Source organism: Microcaecilia unicolor, chromosome 9 (assembly GCF_901765095.1).
Source record: "Microcaecilia unicolor chromosome 9, aMicUni1.1, whole genome shotgun sequence".
In the NCBI taxonomy this organism is placed as follows: Eukaryota; Metazoa; Chordata; class Amphibia; order Gymnophiona; family Siphonopidae; genus Microcaecilia; species Microcaecilia unicolor.
Window position 1 is genome coordinate 152,080,611 of NC_044039.1, and position 20,084 is coordinate 152,100,694.

At 45.1% G+C, this 20,084-nt stretch overlaps 1 protein-coding gene across 1 annotated transcript in view; it reads left to right on the forward strand.

Moving 5' to 3' along the window:
* PNN (pinin, desmosome associated protein) overlaps positions 1–20,084 on the forward strand; it is a 49,466-nt gene that overhangs the window by 18,123 nt on the left and 11,259 nt on the right. Inside the window, exons 2-3 of the mRNA XM_030214612.1 lie at positions 3,974–4,045; positions 4,160–4,228. Of these exons, the coding sequence (XP_030070472.1) occupies positions 3,974–4,045; positions 4,160–4,228 (141 nt within the window). The remainder of the gene's footprint in view (positions 1–3,973; positions 4,046–4,159; positions 4,229–20,084) is intronic.

Genomic DNA, 20,084 nt, shown 5'->3' on the forward strand with positions numbered 1-20,084 from the left:
GCTAAATAGTAGTAGTAGTAGTTCTTCCCTGTCTCCACTTTTGTGAAGAGGGACCACATCCGCTCGTCTCCAATCTCGTGGAACCTATAGTATGGAAAATCTGCAAGTTCCTAAAGTCTATTCCACCTACTACTAGAGTTTCCTATGTAGATTGGCGAGGAACTCAATCTCAAGAAGCAAAGAAAGGTCAATTAGCAGACACTTTTGAACTGTTATTTTTAGAAACATCTGGTCCTGTGGTGTCTACTGCCACTCTGATTGCTTCCTTTGCCTTGGAGCCATATTGTAACTGGCTCCTTAGATTGTATTTTCACCATAAAGTTCAAATATTTCCTGACCTGTCCAAGGCCACACAGTTCAGGAGAAAGGCCTTCTTAACCGTGAAATCTGAACTCTTGGCACTTGGGAGAACGTTTTTCTTTCAGTTTCCATTCAAATGTTTGGTTATGTTTCAGTCTAAGATATGTTTTTCTAGATCCAGACCAGTTTAAGAATATCCTAACAGCAAGGAAAGCTCCTCAACCCATATTGGTTTCCACTCCCTCCTCTAATCCGGTTTGAATTGGACATAAAGAAATAGCCACTTTACGATCCTAAAAAGTTCCCTAAATTTTCCTGATAATACCAGGTTATGTTCTCCTGATAACTGAAGTATCTTCTGTTTCTTCTCCCCCCCACCCTTTTTTTTTTTAATTTTCCTTATATCCTTATATATATCATTCCTTAATTTGTTAAAATGGCAAACTTTCACCATTACTTATTTCAATTGTGGGCTCATTTTTCATGTGTGGAATTTTATCTTGGTTGTATTTTGAAAATTAAATATTAAAAAAAAAAAAAAAAGAAATCCCTGGCAAAACACCATGTCTCAAACTAGGGGGCCCTTTTACTAAAGAATGGAAGGGGTAGCACAGGGTCTACCGCTGGGCTTGTCCAGGAGCCTTTCGGTAGTCCTTCCTTTGCCATTCGCCATTTCTGGTGCTAGAAAATACATTTATATTTTCTAGTGCCAAGGGTGTGCCTGGCGGTAATTGGGCAGTGCCGGAGCTCTCACCGCCTCCTAAATAGGTGGAGTAAGGGCTCCACCTGTAAATGGTGGTAAAAAGTGGCCTCTGCGCGCAGCAAACCAATGGGCTGATGCTATTACAAGCCACCTTTTACCACCATATGGTAAAAGGGCCCCTAAATGCTTGAATAATCCTCACATCAAATGCGATGATCAAAATACAATTGTGCAGAACATTAAGTCCTGTACTCTACATTGGTCCATGTTTTGCTTTCAGTGTCAACAGGAGACAAGACAGAATCCAAAATTTTCAAAACGTTTTGTCTGGTCACAACCAGCAGGAATGTATTTCCGGTATACTGCTCAAAAGACATATTGTTTTGTCATGATTGTGACTGTATTCCATGCCTACACTCACTTTGCCAGCAGGTGACCGGGCCCTGTGGTTGCTGTGAACTGTGTTTTTCCTGTTTCCCAGACATCTTCCAGGTTCCATTCCGGTCCTGATGTTCCAGCACTCCAGACTTGCCCCAGTGTTTCTGCTGCCAAGCCTCACCTTTGACCTCATCTGTAATTGCCTTTATTAAGCACCAGAGAATTGTCAGACTTGCCTTTGCAACAGAGGTCTTCAGATGTGCTTTCTTCTGTGCGTGCTTGTTGCAGTTCTAGCTCTGCTAGTTCTTGTCTTGTTTGTCTTTAGCTTCAGTTCCTTACTGTTTGTATCTGCCTTGTTTGTCTTCATTTCTAGCTTCCTTACTGGTTGTAGCTGCCCTGTGTGTCTTTAGCTTCAGTTCCTTACTGTGTGTCTCTGCCCTGTCTGTCTTCAGCTTTAGTTCCCTTCCTGCTTGTATCAACCTGTTTGTCCTTAGCTTCTGCCCTACCCTGCTTGTGTCCGCCTTGTTTGAAAATCCTGAATCCTGTTCCAGCCAAGCCGTTCCAGCATTTGGTTCCAGCCAAGCCAAGTCTGTTCCAGTCTAACCAAGCCAAGTCTGTGCCAGCATTTGGTCCCAATCCAGCCAAGTCAAGTCCGTTTCAGCCTTTGGTTCCAGTCTAATCAAGCCCCGTCCGTTTCAGCATTTGGTTCCAGTCCAGCCAGGCCAAGTCCGTTTCAGAGTTCTGTCCAACCAAACCTGTTCGAGACTCCTGTACCTGGTACCAGCCTGTTGGTGTTTGGCCTCGCTTCCAGTTTGGGTGGTTCCCCTGCTGTTGCCGGTCTCTGGTAGCAGCCCAAGGGCTCACTACTCCGGATCACCCGCAGCAGCGTGACATGTTTGGAACATTTTGCCAGGAATATTCTGGACATTTTCTTTTGAGCGCCTTCATTTGCCGTTCAGAGTCTTAAATTATTTCAAACTTTGGACAAACCAGCTATTGGAGAGACCAGTTATGCTTGGACAGTGGTGTAATGTGATATCTTCGTCAGATAAGGACATGATTTAGAGAGACATTAATAGTGCCACCCCTTTCCCCGTAGACCCGAGGAGGATGGAGTGGTGGGCAGCCCAGGGGGTGAAAGTGTTTTTTTCTGTGGACATGGGAGAAGCTGACTTGTGGGGGCTGAGGATCGGGCAGGGCTAGTTTTGGGTTTCCGCCGAAAATGCACAAGCATTTTCCTCCGAAACCCGAAATTTCATTGGCCTCTATAGCGCATTCTAATTAACTGCATGCTTAGTTAGGGGGTGGGTTATGGGCATGGATCCCACCCTATGGTTAGAACCAGAGCTATAGAGTTGATACATCAAACCTTCAATTCCCCTATTTTTCTCCTGTCTTGACTCCTACTATGCATAGTAAATCTAAGAGTAATGCCATTATTTACAGAAACACGATATTGCTTTATGTACAAAATTAGGACTAATAAATCACAAAATATATTTGAACAAAGAACTTGAACAAAACGATGCTGTCAAATAAAAATATACAATACATTGTTACACACTTAACCCTGGATTCTGCATACAGTGTTTTGAGTTGCACGCGCAAATTTGGACGCGTGTCCATTTTGCACATGCAACTTAATTGAATAACAAGCCAAGAAGCTCCGATAATAGGGAAATAACAGGCAATTATCAGCTCTGGCAATAATTAGAATTTATGTGCACATCTTTTTAGGTGTATTCATTAAAGAGGTATGCATAAATTCTATCGAGCGGGTCCGAAAAGGGTGCATACCCATGGCAGGAGCATGGGTGGGTTCGGGGTGTTCTTAAAATTTATGCACATTATAGAATTAGGGGAATCAGCATCTAAATTACATGTGGGGATTTACAGCAGCTTTTCATTGGTGTAAATGGTCACGCCTAAATGTAGTTGTGGTTCCCAGCGCTAAGTGCTATTCTATACACAGCACCTAACTGTAAGCGTGGTTTATAGAATAGCTCTATTTTTTTAGTGCTGATTTATTAGGTGCCATTTATGGAATCTAGTTCTTAATATTTTAAATCTTTGAAAAATTTGTCCTCAGAAAAAGAATCGCCTCAGTCGGTTCCTCCTTTGTGGAAGCTCTCAAATCTGATCTAATTATTCTGATAGCAGAGAACAACCTGGGTCGGTGGCAAAGCAGTAACCACCAGGGCAATATCTCTAACAATTTCAGGATGTAATTTTAGATCCAAGACAAAAAAAATATAGGTATGAAATAAGTTTACCATATATTATAATGTAAATTTTTATTTTGAAGCTGGAGTTGGAGTCTGTACATTTTTACCGACTCCACCCAAAATGGCTTCTGTCTCCAGAGCCAAGGTTAGTGCATGCTGCTTTTCATGTGCTGTCATTTATGTAGTTAGCACAAGTGCGCTTAATTAATGCCTTAAGGGGATTTTTGTTGTGTGTTTTTGCTTTTTTTTTTTAAACAAGATTCCCCCATCTTTCTGCTTCATAAGATGATACGTATTTCTGAGTTTGTGCCACACGTGTCTCTTTAATTTGCAACTATTCTGACAATTTAATTTTTTTTTTTTGAAGACCTGCCCTAGCTAGACGACTGACCATCTCAGGCCTTGGTGGAGGTAGAGGACGTGGTGGTGTACTGTTAAGGTAAGAACTCCATGCTTATGTGGACTGCCGGATAAATAAATAAAGTGAATTTCATTTATTTATTTTTTTTGCATTCCTGGCTTAACCGTCTTTTATACATTGTGTTTTTTTCAGGCGTGGACTCTCAGATAGTGGAGGAGGCCCCCCAGCCAAAGTGAGAGATTTTGAAGGGGCAGCTAATCGGTGGGTAGAATGCTAATAATAGTTGAATGTCACAAGGCACAGAGTTCTAATAGCTTGAATCTATCAGCATTTTATTTGGGCTGCTGAAATATGATACTCTGCTTAACTTGATCAAGACTTTGCTTTCTTGAACTGTCAACCCAGAGATTTCTTTTAATTTTTCAGTTTGTGTTTTTGTCACTACATAATTTGTCTGGATTCATTAATATTTAAATGAGTGGTTTTGTTTGTTAAATCGTCCTTTGGTGTACTTTTAATTTTCTGACTGACTTGGTCTGTTTTCTTTGGGAAGGCTTACTCTCTCTCTCTGTTGAGCCTTCTATGTGCCCTGCCACTTGTTCTGCACTTTACCTATGATGATTACCAGAAGTTCTACTGGAAATTAAAGGAGCTGCTTCTCAAGACGTGTGTACATGCTTGTCTTTTTGTAAAGAGTACAGAAACCGTGGACTTCCGGTTTGGCGGTCAATCAAAATGGTCGCCTAAAGTATTTGCTCTGTGCTTTCTGAGAGTGTAATGATCCTGCAGCTCTTTTACAGCGTTTTTCTTTAGGCTTTAAATGATAGCATCTTAACTAAGAAGATGTCCAGTGTGAAGCAGAACAAAATTCATTCTGTTTTTCCTCCAGCATACAGTGGTAAACATCCTAAACAAGATCTTCCAACACTTATTAAAATGGTGACTCTACATGAGGTAAACGAATTGTTGGAACCTATATTACCAGAGCTTACATAAATAAAAAAATATGATTCGGTACAGTACTTTAGCAATTGCAGATTTAAAGGAAGATGTTAATAACAAAGTCAGATTCGATGTGTGAACAACAGTTGAAGATTTACAACATCAGCAAAAAACGCTGGAGAGGATTCATGTGGAGCTGGAGGGGGCTAATAATCGTAGCCGTAAAAATAATGTTGGTATATTAGGATTAATGGAGGGAGCGGAAAGTCAAGACCCGATGGGTTTTATTGAAAAAAATGCTTCCCGTCCTGCTTGGCCTCACTTTTTGAGGTCCAAAGGGCACATAGGGTGCTTACTTGATGTCCGGCATCCATGCAGTTGCTGAGGCCCTTGTTAAAAATACTGAGATACTTGCAAGCCCTTGCGATACTGTCAAAGGCAAAGTCAGCCAGAAATATTGCTTGGAATGGGGCAAAATTAATTATTCTACCTGGTCTGGCTCCAGTGACTGCGAAGAAGCAAAAGGATCTTTTGGCCCTTTGACTGCAACTTAGAGCCCTTGGAGCACAATTTGGGATGTTTTACCCGGCTAAACTCTGGGTTACCATTACAAATCGTACTTACAACTTTTGAACATCCAGAGATGCTACTATGGTAGCGAAAATTAGTTCATGAATTTGGTGCTATTATTGCTGCACTTTGTGATCTGCTGACAGATGCTACGAATGCTCAAGATTCTTTTATTATTAGGTATATTACCTAATAATAAAAGAATGCTTTACTTCTTTTGATCCACAGTGTTTCTTTGAAAGTGATGGGTACGATTCTAATTTGATTTGTGGTTTATATTTTCCCAAAATATTGTTTTACTATATACAGGAAATATACTTGAGTATTTTTGTTAAATTGCATGGAAATAAATGGTCTAGTGTGGGTATGAGGTGGATTGGATGTATGAATGATTGGATCACTAGCGGATGGTGGTGTGACCTGAATGTGTTGGAAAATTTTGATTATATTTTCTTATATTGTTCAGAGGATGCAATTTTGTTTTCACTAAGGTGTACTGTGGTAGTAATGTAATTTAACTTTCCATATCATCATGCTGATCAATCCATAGACTGGTGGGTTGTGTCCATCTACCAGCAGGTGGAGATAGAGAGCAAACTTTTGCCTCCCTATATGTGGTCATGTGCTGCCGGAAACTCCTCAGTATGTTCTCTATCTCAGCAGGTGGTGGTCACACACAGCAGCAGCTCTGGCTAGGCCTCCAAGCCTAATTTTTAGGTTTTGTTGAGTGCCTGGGGTTGAGGGCTCTTTTTGAGCAAGTGCAAACCTGGTGGTGCCAGGTCCCTCCTTTTCTCCCCCCTCCCGCTGGCTCCGTTTAAAAAAAAAAAAAAAAAAAATTTTTGAACGTCCTTAAAGGCGTTTATTTCGACGTTTATTTAAACGTTTATTGCAGCTACTCACTGGGACACCAGGTCGTTACAGCTCGGAGCGGAAAGCAGGTAATTTTTACCATTTTATAGCGGGCAGGGGGTTCCCCGATTGATCTCCACGTGGCCTATGGCGTTGGAGGGCGAGGGCGCAAAGAGTCGCTCCCCGGATCGCTTGGGCGCTTCTAGAGGGGATGCGGGGGTCTTAAAGTCTGATTCGCCCTTGTTGGGTGACAGTTTCGTGACCGATGAGTGTCCCGGTCCTTCTTCCGGTGTGGCGGTTTTTCCCGCCATAAACGCCCATCCCCCGCTGCTCGCCTCCGCCATCTTGGCCGGCCACGCAGCTCGGACGGCTTCTTCTTGGGCCGCCCTTGAGGTAGGAGACATTAATGCCATGAAGCCCTTAATTTGGGCGACGGCACAAAAGCGGCTAAAGTTAAGCGCCGTTCTTCCCGCGCGGCTCCTTCGCGGAGTGTCGCGCCGGACGCCATCTTGGATGCGCAGCATGTCTCTCCCCCGCTCTTGCGAGCGCCGGTTGAGGGTGCGTCTAGGGCTGTAGCCCAGGCTGCGGAAGTGCACAGTCTGGGGGGTTTCTCCCCCGAGTTTGTTTTGCTGCTGCATCAGGCCTTCCTTATGCAAAACGCTGCCCCTGCTCCCTCGTCTGGTAAAGAGGTTGAGGCCCCCGGAGGTAAACGCCCTCGGGTTGATTCCCAGGCCTTGGAGGACTTTGTCTCCTCCGATGTTGATGAGGGCAGCGTATCTGAGTTCTCCCAACGGTCCTTTGCGGATTCCTTGGAGGAGACGGATCCCCGCTCGGATGGAGCGGATGACCCCTCTGCAGCGCGGCTCTTTAGCTCAGAGGATTTGCCCAACCTGTTAGTGCAGGCCATGGGCATTTTGAAGATTTCCTCTCCGGAGGACGTCTCTCTCTCAGCCCCTGTTGGCTCTGCCATTATGCTGGGGACGAAGCGCCCGCCTAGAACCTTCCACGTGCATGATGCCATGCACACCTTAATTTCGGCTCAATGGGATGCCCCGGAAGCGAGCCTTAAAGTGGCTAGGGCTATGTCCCGCCTCTATCCTTTGCCTGAAAGTGAACGTGAGGCCTATCTGTGGCCTACCGTGGATTCTTTAATCACTGCGGTGACTAAGAAAACGGCGTTGCCGGTGGAAGGTGGCACGGCCCTAAAGGACGCCCAAGACAGAAGATTGGAGGCGGCCTTAAGGTCGTCCTTTGAGGCAGCTGCTTTAAGTTTGCAGGCCTCAGTTTGCGGCTCCTATGTGGCCAGGGCGTGCCTGACTATGGTGCAGCGGGCTTCCCCCTCGGATCCTTCCTTGAGGGCTGATTGGCCGGCCCTGGAATCGGGCTTGGCCTATTTGGCAGACTTGCTGTATGATGTCTTGAGGGCCTCGGCTAAAGGCATGGCTCAGACAATCTCTGCGCGGCGGTGGCTTTGGCTGAAGCATTGGTCTGCTGACCACGCCTCTAAATCCCGCCTGGCTAGATTGCCTTTTAAAGGCAAGCTGCTCTTTGGGGTCGAGCTGGACAAAATCGTGACCGATCTCGGCACGTCTAAGGGCAAGAGGTTACCAGAGGTCAGGGCTCGGGCTAGTATTCGCCCCGGTACCTCCAGAGGACGGTTTCAGGAAGCCTGTCGGTACCGCCCGGGCAGGTCGGGCTCCTCTGCCCCCTCTTCCTTCAAGAGGAACTTCTCCCCCAAGCAGCATTCCTTTCTCAGAGACCGCCGTCCCGGAGGTGCTCCCTCCGGTCCTCCCCCAGGGTCTCGTACCCAATGACGGGGACTTGGTCCACGCCCCAGTGCAGATTGGAGGACGGCTGTCCTCGTTTCTGGGCGAGTGGACCACAATAACTTCAGACGCTTGGGTGCTGGAAGTCATCAGAGACGGCTACAAGCTAGAGTTCTGCCGACCCTTAAGAGACGGGTTTGTACTCTCTCCCTGCAAGTCTCCGGTCAAAGCTGTGGCAGTGCAGCAGACCTTGGACAATCTGATCCGCCTGGGTGTGGTCATTCCGGTGCCAGAAAATCAGCTTGGCAAGGGGCGTTACTCCATTTACTTTGTGGTACCAAAGAAAGGAGGTTCTGTACGGCCTATCCTCGACCTCAAAGGGGTCAATCGGGCCTTGAAAGTTCGGCACTTTCGCATGGAGACTCTCCGCTCTGTTATAGCGGCAGTGAAGGCAGGGGAGTACCTGGCATCCTTGGACATCAAGGAAGCGTACTTGCATATTCCCATCTGGCCTCCTCATCAACGCTTTCTGCGTTTTGCAGTCCTGGGCCGACACTTCCAGTTCAGAGCCCTCCCTTTCGGGTTGGCTACTGCTCCGCGGACCTTCTCCAAAGTAATGGTGGTCATCGCGGCCTTCCTGAGGAAGGAAGGAGTACAAGTCCATCCTTATCTGGACGACTGGTTGATCCGAGCCCCCTCTTATGCAGAGTGCGGCAAAGCTGTGGACCAGGTGGTTGCTCTTTTGAGCTCCCTGGGGTGGATCATCAACTGGGAGAAGAGCCAGCTGCGCCCGACTCAGTCCCTGGAGTATCTGGGAGTTCGATTCGACACCCAAGTGGGCAGAGTGTTCCTGCCAGACAATCAGATTGTCAAGCTTCAGGCTCAGGTGGACCCGTTCCTAGTAGCCTATCCTCTTCGGGCTTGGGACTATGTGCAGCTGTTGGGCTCTATGACGGCCACGATGGAAGTAGTGCCCTGGGCCAGGGCTCATATGAGACCACTACAACACACTCTGCTGCTGCGCTGGACTCCGATGTCAGAGGATTATGCTGTGCGCCTTCCCTTGGACCCAGCAGTGCGCAAGGCGCTGAGCTGGTGGATGCAGACAGACAAGTTGTCTGCGGGAATACCTCTGGTGACCCCGGAGTGGATTGTTGTCACGACGGACGCCTCTTTGTCGGGCTGGGGAGCCCACTGCTTGGGAAGGACAGCGCAGGGGCTCTGGTCTCCTGCAGAGGCAAAGTGGTCTATCAACCTCCTGGAACTCAGAGCCATTCGGTTGGCGCTTTTGGAGTTCATCCTGGTACTGGCGTTGAAGCCAGTACGGGTCCTGTCGGACAATGCCACGGCTGTGGCCTATGTCAACCGCCAGGGAGGTACCAAGAGCGCCCCTCTAGCCAAGGAGGCCATGAATCTATGCCAGTGGGCGGAAGCGAACCTGGAACAGCTGTCAGCGGCCCACATTGCCGGAGTCATGAATGTCAAGGCGGACTTTCTCAGTCGCCATACCTTGGAGCCCGGAGAGTGGCAGCTATCTGCTCAGGCGTTCTTGGACATCACGAAGCGCTGGGGCCAGCCGAGCCTAGATCTGATGGCGTCATCGGCCAATTGCCAAGTGCCGCGCTTTTTCAGCAGAGGACGGGACCCTCGATCCCTGGGAGTAGATGCTCTTCTCCAACAGTGGCCGACACAGGAGCTTCTCTATGTGTTTCCGCCCTGGCCCATGTTGGGCAGGGTGCTAGACCGGGTGGCAAAGCATCCGGGCCGGATAATCCTGGTGGATCCGGATTGGCCCAGACGTCCCTGGTATGCGGACTTGATCAGGCTCTCAGTCGACGATCCTCTGCGGCTGCCAGTGGAGCATGGCCTGTTGCATCAGGGTCCCGTGGCGATGGAGGATCCCTCCCCCTTTGGTCTTACGGCCTGGCTATTGAGCGGCAGCGTCTGAGAAAGAAGGCCTTCTCAGACAAGGTCATCGCCACTATGCCGAGAGCGAGGAAGCGCTCTACTTCTACTGCTTACGCCAGGGTTTGGCATATCTTTGCAGCGTGGTGTGAAGCAGGCTCACTTTCTCCCTTCACTGCTCCAATTTCTTCAGTGTTGGCGTTCCTGCAAGAAGGTCTGGAGAAAGGCCTGTCGCTCAGTTCCCTTAAAGTCCAGGTAGCGGCTCTGACTTGCTTCAGGGGCCGCCTGAAGGGTGTTTCCCTGGCTTCACAGCCAGATGTGGTGCGCTTTCTCAAGGGAGTTAATCACCTGCGCCCTCCTCTGCACTCTGTGGTGCCTGCGTGGAATCTCAACCTGGTTCTAAGAGCATTGCAGAAGCCGCCTTTTGAACCCTTGTCGAGGGCATCTCTGAAAGACCTGACGTTGAAAGCAGTCTTTTTGGTGGCTATCACTTCAGCCAGAAGAGTTTCCGAGCTCCAGGCGCTCTCATGTCGAGAGCCTTTTCTGCAGTTCACTGAGGCAGGAGTGACTATTCGCACAGTGCCTTCCTTCCTGCCCAAGATTGTTTCTCGCTTCCATGTGAATCAGCAGCTCTGTCTCCCTTCCTTTCGTAGGGAGGACTACCCAGAGGAATACTCTGCTCTCAAATATCTGGATGTGAGACGTGTCATCATCAGATACTTGGAAGTGACCAATGATTTCTGGAAATCGGATCATCTGTTTGTCCTGTTTGCAGGTCCTCGTAAGGGTCTGCAGGCTGCTAAGCCTACAGTGGCAAGATGGGTCAAGGAAGCCATTGCAGCGGCTTATGTGGCCGCAGGGAAGGTGCTGCCTATCCAGCTGAAGGCTCACTCCACTAGAGCTCAGGCGGCCTCGATGGCAGAGGCCGGGTCCGTCTCCTTGGAAGAGATATGCAAGGCGGCAACTTGGGCATCGGCCCATACATTCTCCAAGCATTACCGCTAGACTGTGGCTGCTCGGGCGGAGGCCCGGTTTGGAGCTTCAGTGTTGAGGTCAGGGATTTCAATGTCCCGCCCTGGGTGAGTACTGCTTCGGTACATCCCACCAGTCTATGGATTGATCAGCATGATGATATGGAAGGTAAAATTATGTATTATACCTGATAATTTTCTTTCCATTAATCATAGCTGATCAATCCATAGCCCCTCCCAGATATCTGTACTGTTTATATTCTGGTTGAATTTTAGGTTCAAGTTTAGTCTTCAGTTACTTCAGGAGGACTTCAAGTTTTTTCACTTGGATCCTTCAAGAGTTGAGACGAGTTTGTGTTACAGTGAGCTGCTGCATTCCTCTCCCCTCCGTTTTATGGGGCTGGATTGAGACTTAAATTCTGCCGGCACTCCCTCCCGCTTCGTGCGACTGTAGGGCAGCTTTGTACCCCTCCCGCTTCGGCGGTGTTAGGGTCAGTCAGCTTTTCCCGCGGTTGCGGTTGCAGGATAAGCCAGATCCCCCCGCATCGGCGGGGTGGTGTCCCTCCCCCGCTCCGCGGGGATGAGCTGGACGGATTCCCCTCCCCCACTTGTGTGGGGATGAGCTGGGTTAATTCCCCTCCCCCGTTTCGGCGGTGGTGAGCTGGGCAGAGTGTCCCTTTGTGGGTGTAATTCTCTAAGTGCTGAGTCCTGCGGATGGAGCTTTGATATCGACATACTGAGGAGTTTCCGTCAGCACTTGACCACATATAGGGAGGCAAAAGTTTGCTCTCTATCTCCACCTGCTGGTAGATGGACACAACCCACCAGTCTATGGATTGATCAGCTATGATTAATGGAAAGAAAATTATCAGGTATGATACATAATTTTACCTTATAGGGCTTTTCAGTATTTTTTTTCTTTGCTGTATTATGGGAGGGCTAAAAATTGTGCCTGCAAATTGCGGGGTAAAAGAATGTTAGCTCCTGCTGTAGGGCGGAAATGTAGAGTGCTTACTTTGATGAATGAGTCTACTAATTTAGATATAATGATCAATTTGATAAAAATGGTAGATGGGTATTATTAAAAATAAAAATGGGCGGTAGAGAGCTTGGTTAATATATATGCACTTACTGGTCCTGTTTCCTAGTTCTTTGCAGAACTTACTAGTATATTGGCTGCATTGTCTCCTTGTGAGTTTGTGGTAATAGGACAGCGGTTCCCAAACGTTTTCATGTCACGGCACCCTTTGTGTCCGAGCAAGTTTTCGCGACACCCCCCCCCCCCCCCCCCCCCCCCGGCCACACAGGTCTCCATCTTTTTCTCTGCACAAATATAAGTGCTAGGATGTCCCTCCCTATAACCAGCCTCTCCAAATCACACACTGATTGCGATTTATAACAAATTACTACTCTACCTATGGAAAAGGTTGGAGTTTAGGGTAGGTAATGAGGATTGTTGTGGTTTTATGGTTCACTTGTTTGACTGTTCTGGTTCTTTTTTTTGTTGTTGTTGTAAATAGCTGAGAAGACTGGAGTGGGTGAATGATATCACTGTAATTAAAATGTTCTCTGGTTAATAAGTAGAGATGAGCCTACTGAAACTCTCACTAAGGTATCTTAAGGGATGCGTGCATATCTGTTTTTTTTTTTTTTTTTTTAAATAAGAAAAATGACCTTACACTATATGGTACGTGCATGGGAGCAGGTTAAAAATATTTTATTAATTTCGAATTACCTTACACCTCATTGTGTAGTAGCTCAAGGAGAGTAATGTTCAAGTATTACAGGTATTTCCTTGTCCCTGGAGGGCTCTCAATCTGATTTTGTACGTGAGGCAACGAAGGGTTAGTGACTTGTCAAAGATTACAAGCAGAAGTAGTGGGTTATGAAGCCAGGCTTTAGTTGTCAGTCTGGTGCTCTAAACATCTCCTGTCCCCAGTGGCTGCGAAAAAAAAAAAAAGGCGCTGGGCTGCAGCAACCTTCAGCCATGTGCTGTTGGCTCTGCTGGTCCTCTGCCCCCCCCCCCCCCCCCCCCCCACTGATGTCATTCCAGTTCCGGAGACAGACGACCGGCAGAACTGACAGCACATGCTTGAATGCTGCTGTAGTCCTGCGTGCGGTTGTTTTTTTTTTTTTTTGTATTTTCTGCTGCTGCTGTCTTCAGTAGCGGTTCGGGTGGGAAAGAGGTCGGGATTTGCTGCGGCACCCCAGTGGGTGTGCTGCGGTGCACAGTTTGGGAAACACTGTAATAGGAGATTATAAGCAAGTCCTAGATCCTATTCTTGATGTCACTAGAGTATCTAGAGCCTGTACAAATATAATGGATGCTAGATCCTTTTCATCTACACTAGGATTTGTTAATCTATTGAGAAACCTTAATCTGGATGGTAAGGATTATACTTTTATTTCTCAAGTACATCAAACTTCTTCACGAATTGATTGTGCTTTAGTTTCCAAATCTTTAATTATGGATGTTGAAGCATCATGCATTAGAAATATTGTTGTTTCAGATCACGCTGACATTCATTGATTTTTCTAATTTTCTTTCTACTACTAAGCCCTCAATATTTTAAAGATAAATTACATATTACCAACAATTACTCTGCAAGTTAATTTTTCAATTCTATCAATACATTACTACTACTACTATTTAGCATTTCTATAGCGCTGCAAGGCGTACGCAGCGCTGCACAAACATAGAAGAAAGACAGTCCCTGCTCAAAGAGCTTACAATCTACTCTTTTTAATTTATCAAATTGCCCCATTACATCTTCCAGAATTACAGAGAGTTTTTTTTTCAGTTTTTCTGTTTCATCAGCATTGAATACCATTTCTGGCACTGGTATCTCTCCCACATCTTCCTTGGTGAAAACCGAAGCAGAGAATTAATATAGTCTCTCCGCTATGGCTTTGTCTTGCCTGAGTGCCCCCTTTACCCCTCAATCATTTAGAGGTTCAACCGATTCTTTTACCGACTTCTTGTTTCTAATATACCTAAAAAGTTTTTATTATGTGTTTTTGCCTCCAAAGCAATCTTATTTTCAAAGTCTTTTTGCCTTCCTTATCAGCACTTTGCATTTGACTTGCCGTTCTTTATGTTTTTTTCTATAATCTTCATTAGAGGGAGAGAAAAGCAAGCATTATTAATTAGTTGCCATAGTGTACAACCATTTTCCCATAGTTTTAAAATGAAATTTTCTCTAGAAAAGGCATTTTCCCCATAGTTTTAAACTGAAACATTTTCTAGAGGTAGAAACTTAACACCCAAAAACTTTAAAAGGCTAAAATCTTGTTCTAAAAGACAGTTATTTTCTGTTCTTTGGTTGCTGGAGAGGTAGCACGACCAGTGACCTCAATTAGGTGTTAACTAAAGTGTGAGGAAGTAGAATATTTGCATAGGTTGCTGAGTTAGCTTGAAAGAACCTGTTTTGAAAAGGTCCCCTTAGATTCAAAACTATTTAAAGAGGAAATGTTCCACTGAACTTTTTCTGAGAAGTTCTGAGAGAAGAGGACATTTCTCTGGTAGCACGGCCAGTGACCTCAATTAGGTGTTAGCTAAGGTGTGAGGAAGTAGAAGAGGACATTTCTCTGGTAAGTGAATGCTATTTTGCTTTGTGCTTTGGGAACTTAAGATTGGGGTTTAAAGAAGGAATTGTAGGTTAGTGATAGGCAAAATAAAAATATGAAAAAGCAAATTTTATCAACTAATCTCCATAGTCTTTTCCCCTTAGTTTTAAAACTTGAACTTTGTACCATAGCATTAACAGCCTCTAGTAGGCACTCCAGGATCTAGTTTAGTCTTCACGCCCACCCCTAGGACAGCTCTTCATTTATAGTCAGTTATTGCAATTAGGATAACAAGCAAGGAGTGATCTTACAGAATTTTAAATACATTTCATTACCATCTAAGAAGGAAACACTAAATAAATCACACAATGTACCATATAAACTAAGACATTTTTATATTAGGCTAATATCCTTAATACTTTAGCAAGTTTTAAATGATTGAAAAACTCAAAAGTACTAAGATGGAGTCAGCAGTCCAGCAGTGAGAAGGGTGCTATCCAGTCTTTTGCATTGAGTGTCACATGTATGATTATCTCCCAGTTGGTGAGCGATTATATGTGTGTGCCCGATGCAAAGAGCTCCTAGCTCTCGGAGAACGGGCCCGTTCTCTTGAGGCTAGACTAGCAGACTTGGAGGAGCTGAGGGAGACAGAGAGGTACATAGAGGAGACCTATAGGGATGTTGTAGAGAAGTCCCACCTCCAGTCTGGTAGCCCCTGTGCTACCTTGGAGGAGGGAGGTCTCCTAGAAGGAGAGCATCACCCTGGTGAAGTAGGAAGTACTCCTGTAGCTAGGACCTGCCCACCAGGGGATGTACCATCCTTTCGCACCGAGGATATGTCTCCAAGTGCTGCCCAGGAGGGAAGGGTTAGGTGATTCGATCATTAAGCATATAGATAGCTGGGTGGCTGGTGGACGTAAGGATTGCCTTGAAGTTGGCAGACCTCACGTGTCACCTAGATAGGATGTTAGATAGTGCTGGGGAGGACCCGGCTGTCTTGGTACATGTGGGTACCAATGACATAGGAAAATGTGGGAGAGAGGTTCTGGAAGCCAATTTAGGCTTTTAGGTAGAAAGCTCAAATCCAGAACCTCTAGGGTAGAATTTTCTGAAGTTCTACCTGTTCCACGTGCAGGGCCCAAGAGACAGGCAGAGCTCCGGAGTCTCAATGCATGGATGAGATGATGGTGCAGGGAGGAGGGTTTTAGATTTGTTAGTAACTGGGCAGCATTCTGGGGAAGGGGGAGCCTATTCCAAAAGGATAGGCTCCACCTTAACCAGGGTGGGACCAGGCTGCTGGCATCGGTGTTGAATAAGGAGATAGAGCAGCTTTTAAACTAGAAACTGGTGGGGGGTGGGATGGTATTTCATTTCTGTGGGTTCCTCATGATATGCTTTGTAACTTTAACCATCTAGTTGCACTGTAGATAATAGTGAGGGGTGCGGGTGGGGTAGGACGGGGAGAAAAAGGATAGCATGCGGTTGATGGTACAATTGTCTTGTTCATACTTACTTCAATCAGACAGTGATGTTTGCTATTCTGGCCTTGTGTGTTTATTGTATGTTCAACTTTGTTGTAGCACCAATAAAATAAAACATAAACTAGAATCTGGGGGAAGGCGCATGGTTCGGGATAAGGTATCTTTCAAAGATATCACCAAAACAGGGAAGATAAGGTATCCCGATAGTGAGGTTGCAAAAGAGACCATAGTAGATCAGGTGTCCTTAAATAAAAATAAAAATCAGACAAAAGATTGCAAATTAATACTGTCAAGTACTGAGCATGATGTAAATAGGAACAACAAACATAGTTTGAAATGTCTATATGCAAATGCCAGAAGATTAAGAAATAAGATGCACTAAATGAAAAATTAGATATAATAGGCTCTGGTGGGGTTGGTGGAGGGGTAACATTGTATGTTAAATAGAGCCTTGATTCAAATAGACTGAAAATTCTGCAGGAAACAAAACACATCTTGGAATCCCTATGGATTGAAATTCCATGTGTAAAGGGGAAAAGGATAGTAATAGGAGTGTACTACCGTCCGCCTGACCAGGGTGAACAGACAGATGTAGAAATGATACAGGAAATTAGGGACTCAAACAAACTGGGCAACACAATAATAATGGATGATTTGAATTACCCCGATATTGACTGGGTAATTGTAACATTGGGACAGGCTAGGGAGGTAAAATTCCTTGACGAAATCAAGGAGTGCTTTATGGAGCAACTGGTACAGGAGCCGATGAGAGAAGGAAAAATTCTAGACCTAGTCTTTAGTAGAGCGCATGATCTGTTGCGGGAGGTAATGATTCTGGGGCTGCTTGATAACAGTGGTCATAATATGATCAAATTTGATATTAGCTTTCAAGTACTTACACAGGAAATCTAGTACATTGGCGTTTAACTTTAAAAAAGGAGACTATGATAAAATGAGAAGAACGGTGAAAAAAAAAACTAAGAGGAGCGGCTTTGAGGGTTCAAAGTTTACATCAGGCGTGGATGCTGTTCAAAAACACCATCCTGGAAGCCCAGGCCAAATATATTCTGTGTTTTAAAAAAGGAGGACGGAAAACCAAACGACAGCCAGCATGGTTAAAAAGTGAGGTGAAGGAAGCTATTAGAGCTAAAAGAAAATCCTTTAGAAAATGGAAGAAGGAACCGACTGAAAATAATAAACAGCATAAGAAATGTCAAGTCAAATGCAAAGCGCTGATAAGGAAGGCGAAGAGGGACTTTGAAAAAAAGATTGCGTTGGAGGCAAAAACACATAGTAAAAACTTCTTTAGGTATATTAAAAGCAGGAAGCCAGCAAAAGAATCAGTTGGATCATTAGATGACCGAGGGGTAAAAGGGGCGATCAGGGAAGACAAAGCAGTAGCAGAGAGATTAAATTAATTCTTTGCTTTGGTCTTCACCGAGGAAGATTTGGGAGAGAGACCTGTGCCAGAAATGGTATTCAAAGCTGACGAGTTGGAGAAACTGAATGAATTCTCTATAAACCTGGAGGATATAATGGGGTGGTTCTACAAATTGAAGAGTAGTAAATCTCCTGGACTGGATGGTATTCATCCCAGAGTACTGATAGAACTGAAAAATGAACTTGCGGAACTATTGCTAGTAATATATAATTTATCCTTAAAATCGAGTTTGGTACCGGAAGATTGGAGGTTGGCCAATGTAACGCCGATTTTTAAAAAAGGTTCCAGAGGAGATCCGGGAAATTATAGACTGGCGAGTCTGACGTTGGTGCCGGGCAAAATGGTAGAGACTATTATAAAGAACAAAATTACAGAGCATATTCAAAAGCATGGATTAATGAGACAAAGTTAACATGGATTTAGTGAAGGGAGATCTTGCCTCACCAACCTGCTGCATTTCTTTGAAGGGGTAAACAAACACGTGGACAAAGGTGAGCTGGTTGATATTGTGCATCTAGATTTTCAGAAGGTGTTTGATAAGGTCCCTCATGAAAAACTACAGAGGAAATTAGAGGGACATGGGATCGGAGGTAGTGTTTTACTGTGGATTAAAAACTGGTTAAAAGATCGAAAACAGAGAGTAGGGTTAAATGGTCAGTATTCTCAATGGAGAAGGGCAGTTAGTGGGGTTCCCCAGGGGTCTGTGCTGGGACCGCTACTTTTTAACATATTTATAAATGACCTAGAGATGGGAGTAACTAGTGAGGTAATTAAATTTGCTGATGACACAAAGTTATTCAAAATCGTTAAATTGCGGGGAGGATTGTGAAAAATTACAAGAGGACCTTACGAGACTGGGCGTCTAAATGGCAGATGACATTTAGTGTGAGCAAGTGCAAAGTGATGCATGTGGGAAAGAGGAACCCGAATTATAGCTACGTTATGCAAGGTTCCACGTTAGGAGTCACCAACCAAGAAAGGGATCTAGGTGCCTTCTGCTCAGTGTGCTGTGGTGGCTAAGAAAGCAAATAGAATGTTAGTATTATTGGGAAAGGAATGGAAAACAAAGGTGAAGACGTTGTAATGCCTTTGTATCGGTCCATGTTACGACTGCACCTCGAATATTGTGTTTAATTCTGGTCGCGGCATCTAAAAAAAAGATATAGTGGAATTTAGAAAAGGTGCAGAGAAAGGAGACGAAAGTGATAAGTGGGATGGGACGACTTCCCTTTGAGGAAAGGCTAAAGCGGCTGGGGCTCTTCAGCTTGGAGAAAAGGCGGCTGAGGGGAGATATGATAGAGGTTTATAAAATAATGAGTGGAGTTGAACGGGTAGACGTAAAGTGTATGTTTAAGCTTTCCAAAATTACTAGGACTAGGGGGATTTAAAAAGAATTGGAGAAAATCTTTCTTCACTCAACGTGTAATTAAACTCTGGAATTTGTTGCCAGAGAATGTGGTAAAGGCGTTTAGCTTAGCAGAGTTTAAAAAAAGGTTTGGACGGCTTCCTAAAGGAAAAGGCCATAGACCATTATTAAATTGGACTTGGGGAAAATCCACTATTTCTGGGATAAGCAGCATAAAATGTTTTGTACTTTTTTGGGCTCATGCCAGGTATTTGTGACCCTGGATTGGCCACTGTTGGAAACAGGATGCTGGGCTTGATGGACTTTTGGTCTGTCCCAGTATGGCAATACTTACGTACTTATACGGATTTTCTTTTTAACTCTAATTGCTTCCTTCACCTCTCTTTTTAACCATGCTGGCTGCTGTTTGGCCTTCTTTCCTCCTTTTTTAATATGTTGAACATATCTTTTCTGGGCTTCCAAGTTATTTTTGAACAACCTCCATGCCCAATGTAAATTTTTGACCTGTGCAGCTCCTTTAGGCCTTTTGACCATTCTCTTCATTTTATCATAGTCTCCTTTTTTGAAAGTTAAATGCTAACATACTGGATTTCCTGCGAGTATTTACTCCAGATATTATATCAATTCTGATCATGTTATGATCACTGTTATCAAGTGGCTCCAGCACCATTACCACACGCTCCACTAAGAACTAGGTCTAGAATTGTTGCCCCTCATGTTGGTTCTGAAGACCAGCTGCTCCATAAAGCAGTTCATGTATGAGCTTTACCTCCCTAGCCTGCCCTGATGTAAGGGTAGGAGTAATTGTTATATTTATCCAATCAATATCGAGGTAATTAAAATTGCCTGTTATTATTGTGATCCCTTTTGTATACCTCTTTCCCAGAGTTTATCACCCTATATTTTAATGTTTTTCTTAAAAAATCAATTTATTGCTTATGTATTCAGGCCCCTTATACATTTCCTGCACTGTTTAATCTACAGCAACCAAGTGCTTGTACTACTTGCTCTGCAGTTCTTTTTAAATGTTAACCCAGTGGCGTAGCCACAGGTGGGCCTGGGTGGGCCAGGGCCCACCCACTTTGGACTCAAGGCCCACCCAATATTGTGACACTCTTCCAAATGTCAGCCAGCAGCTCTTGTCTTGAGCTGAGGCTGAGACTTGCCGGCAGCAGCATCGGTTTGAGGCAAGTTCTGCTGGCTGCCAATTGAAAGAGTGCTAGCTGCTCAAGGAAGAGGAGGAGATCTTCAGCTGGTAG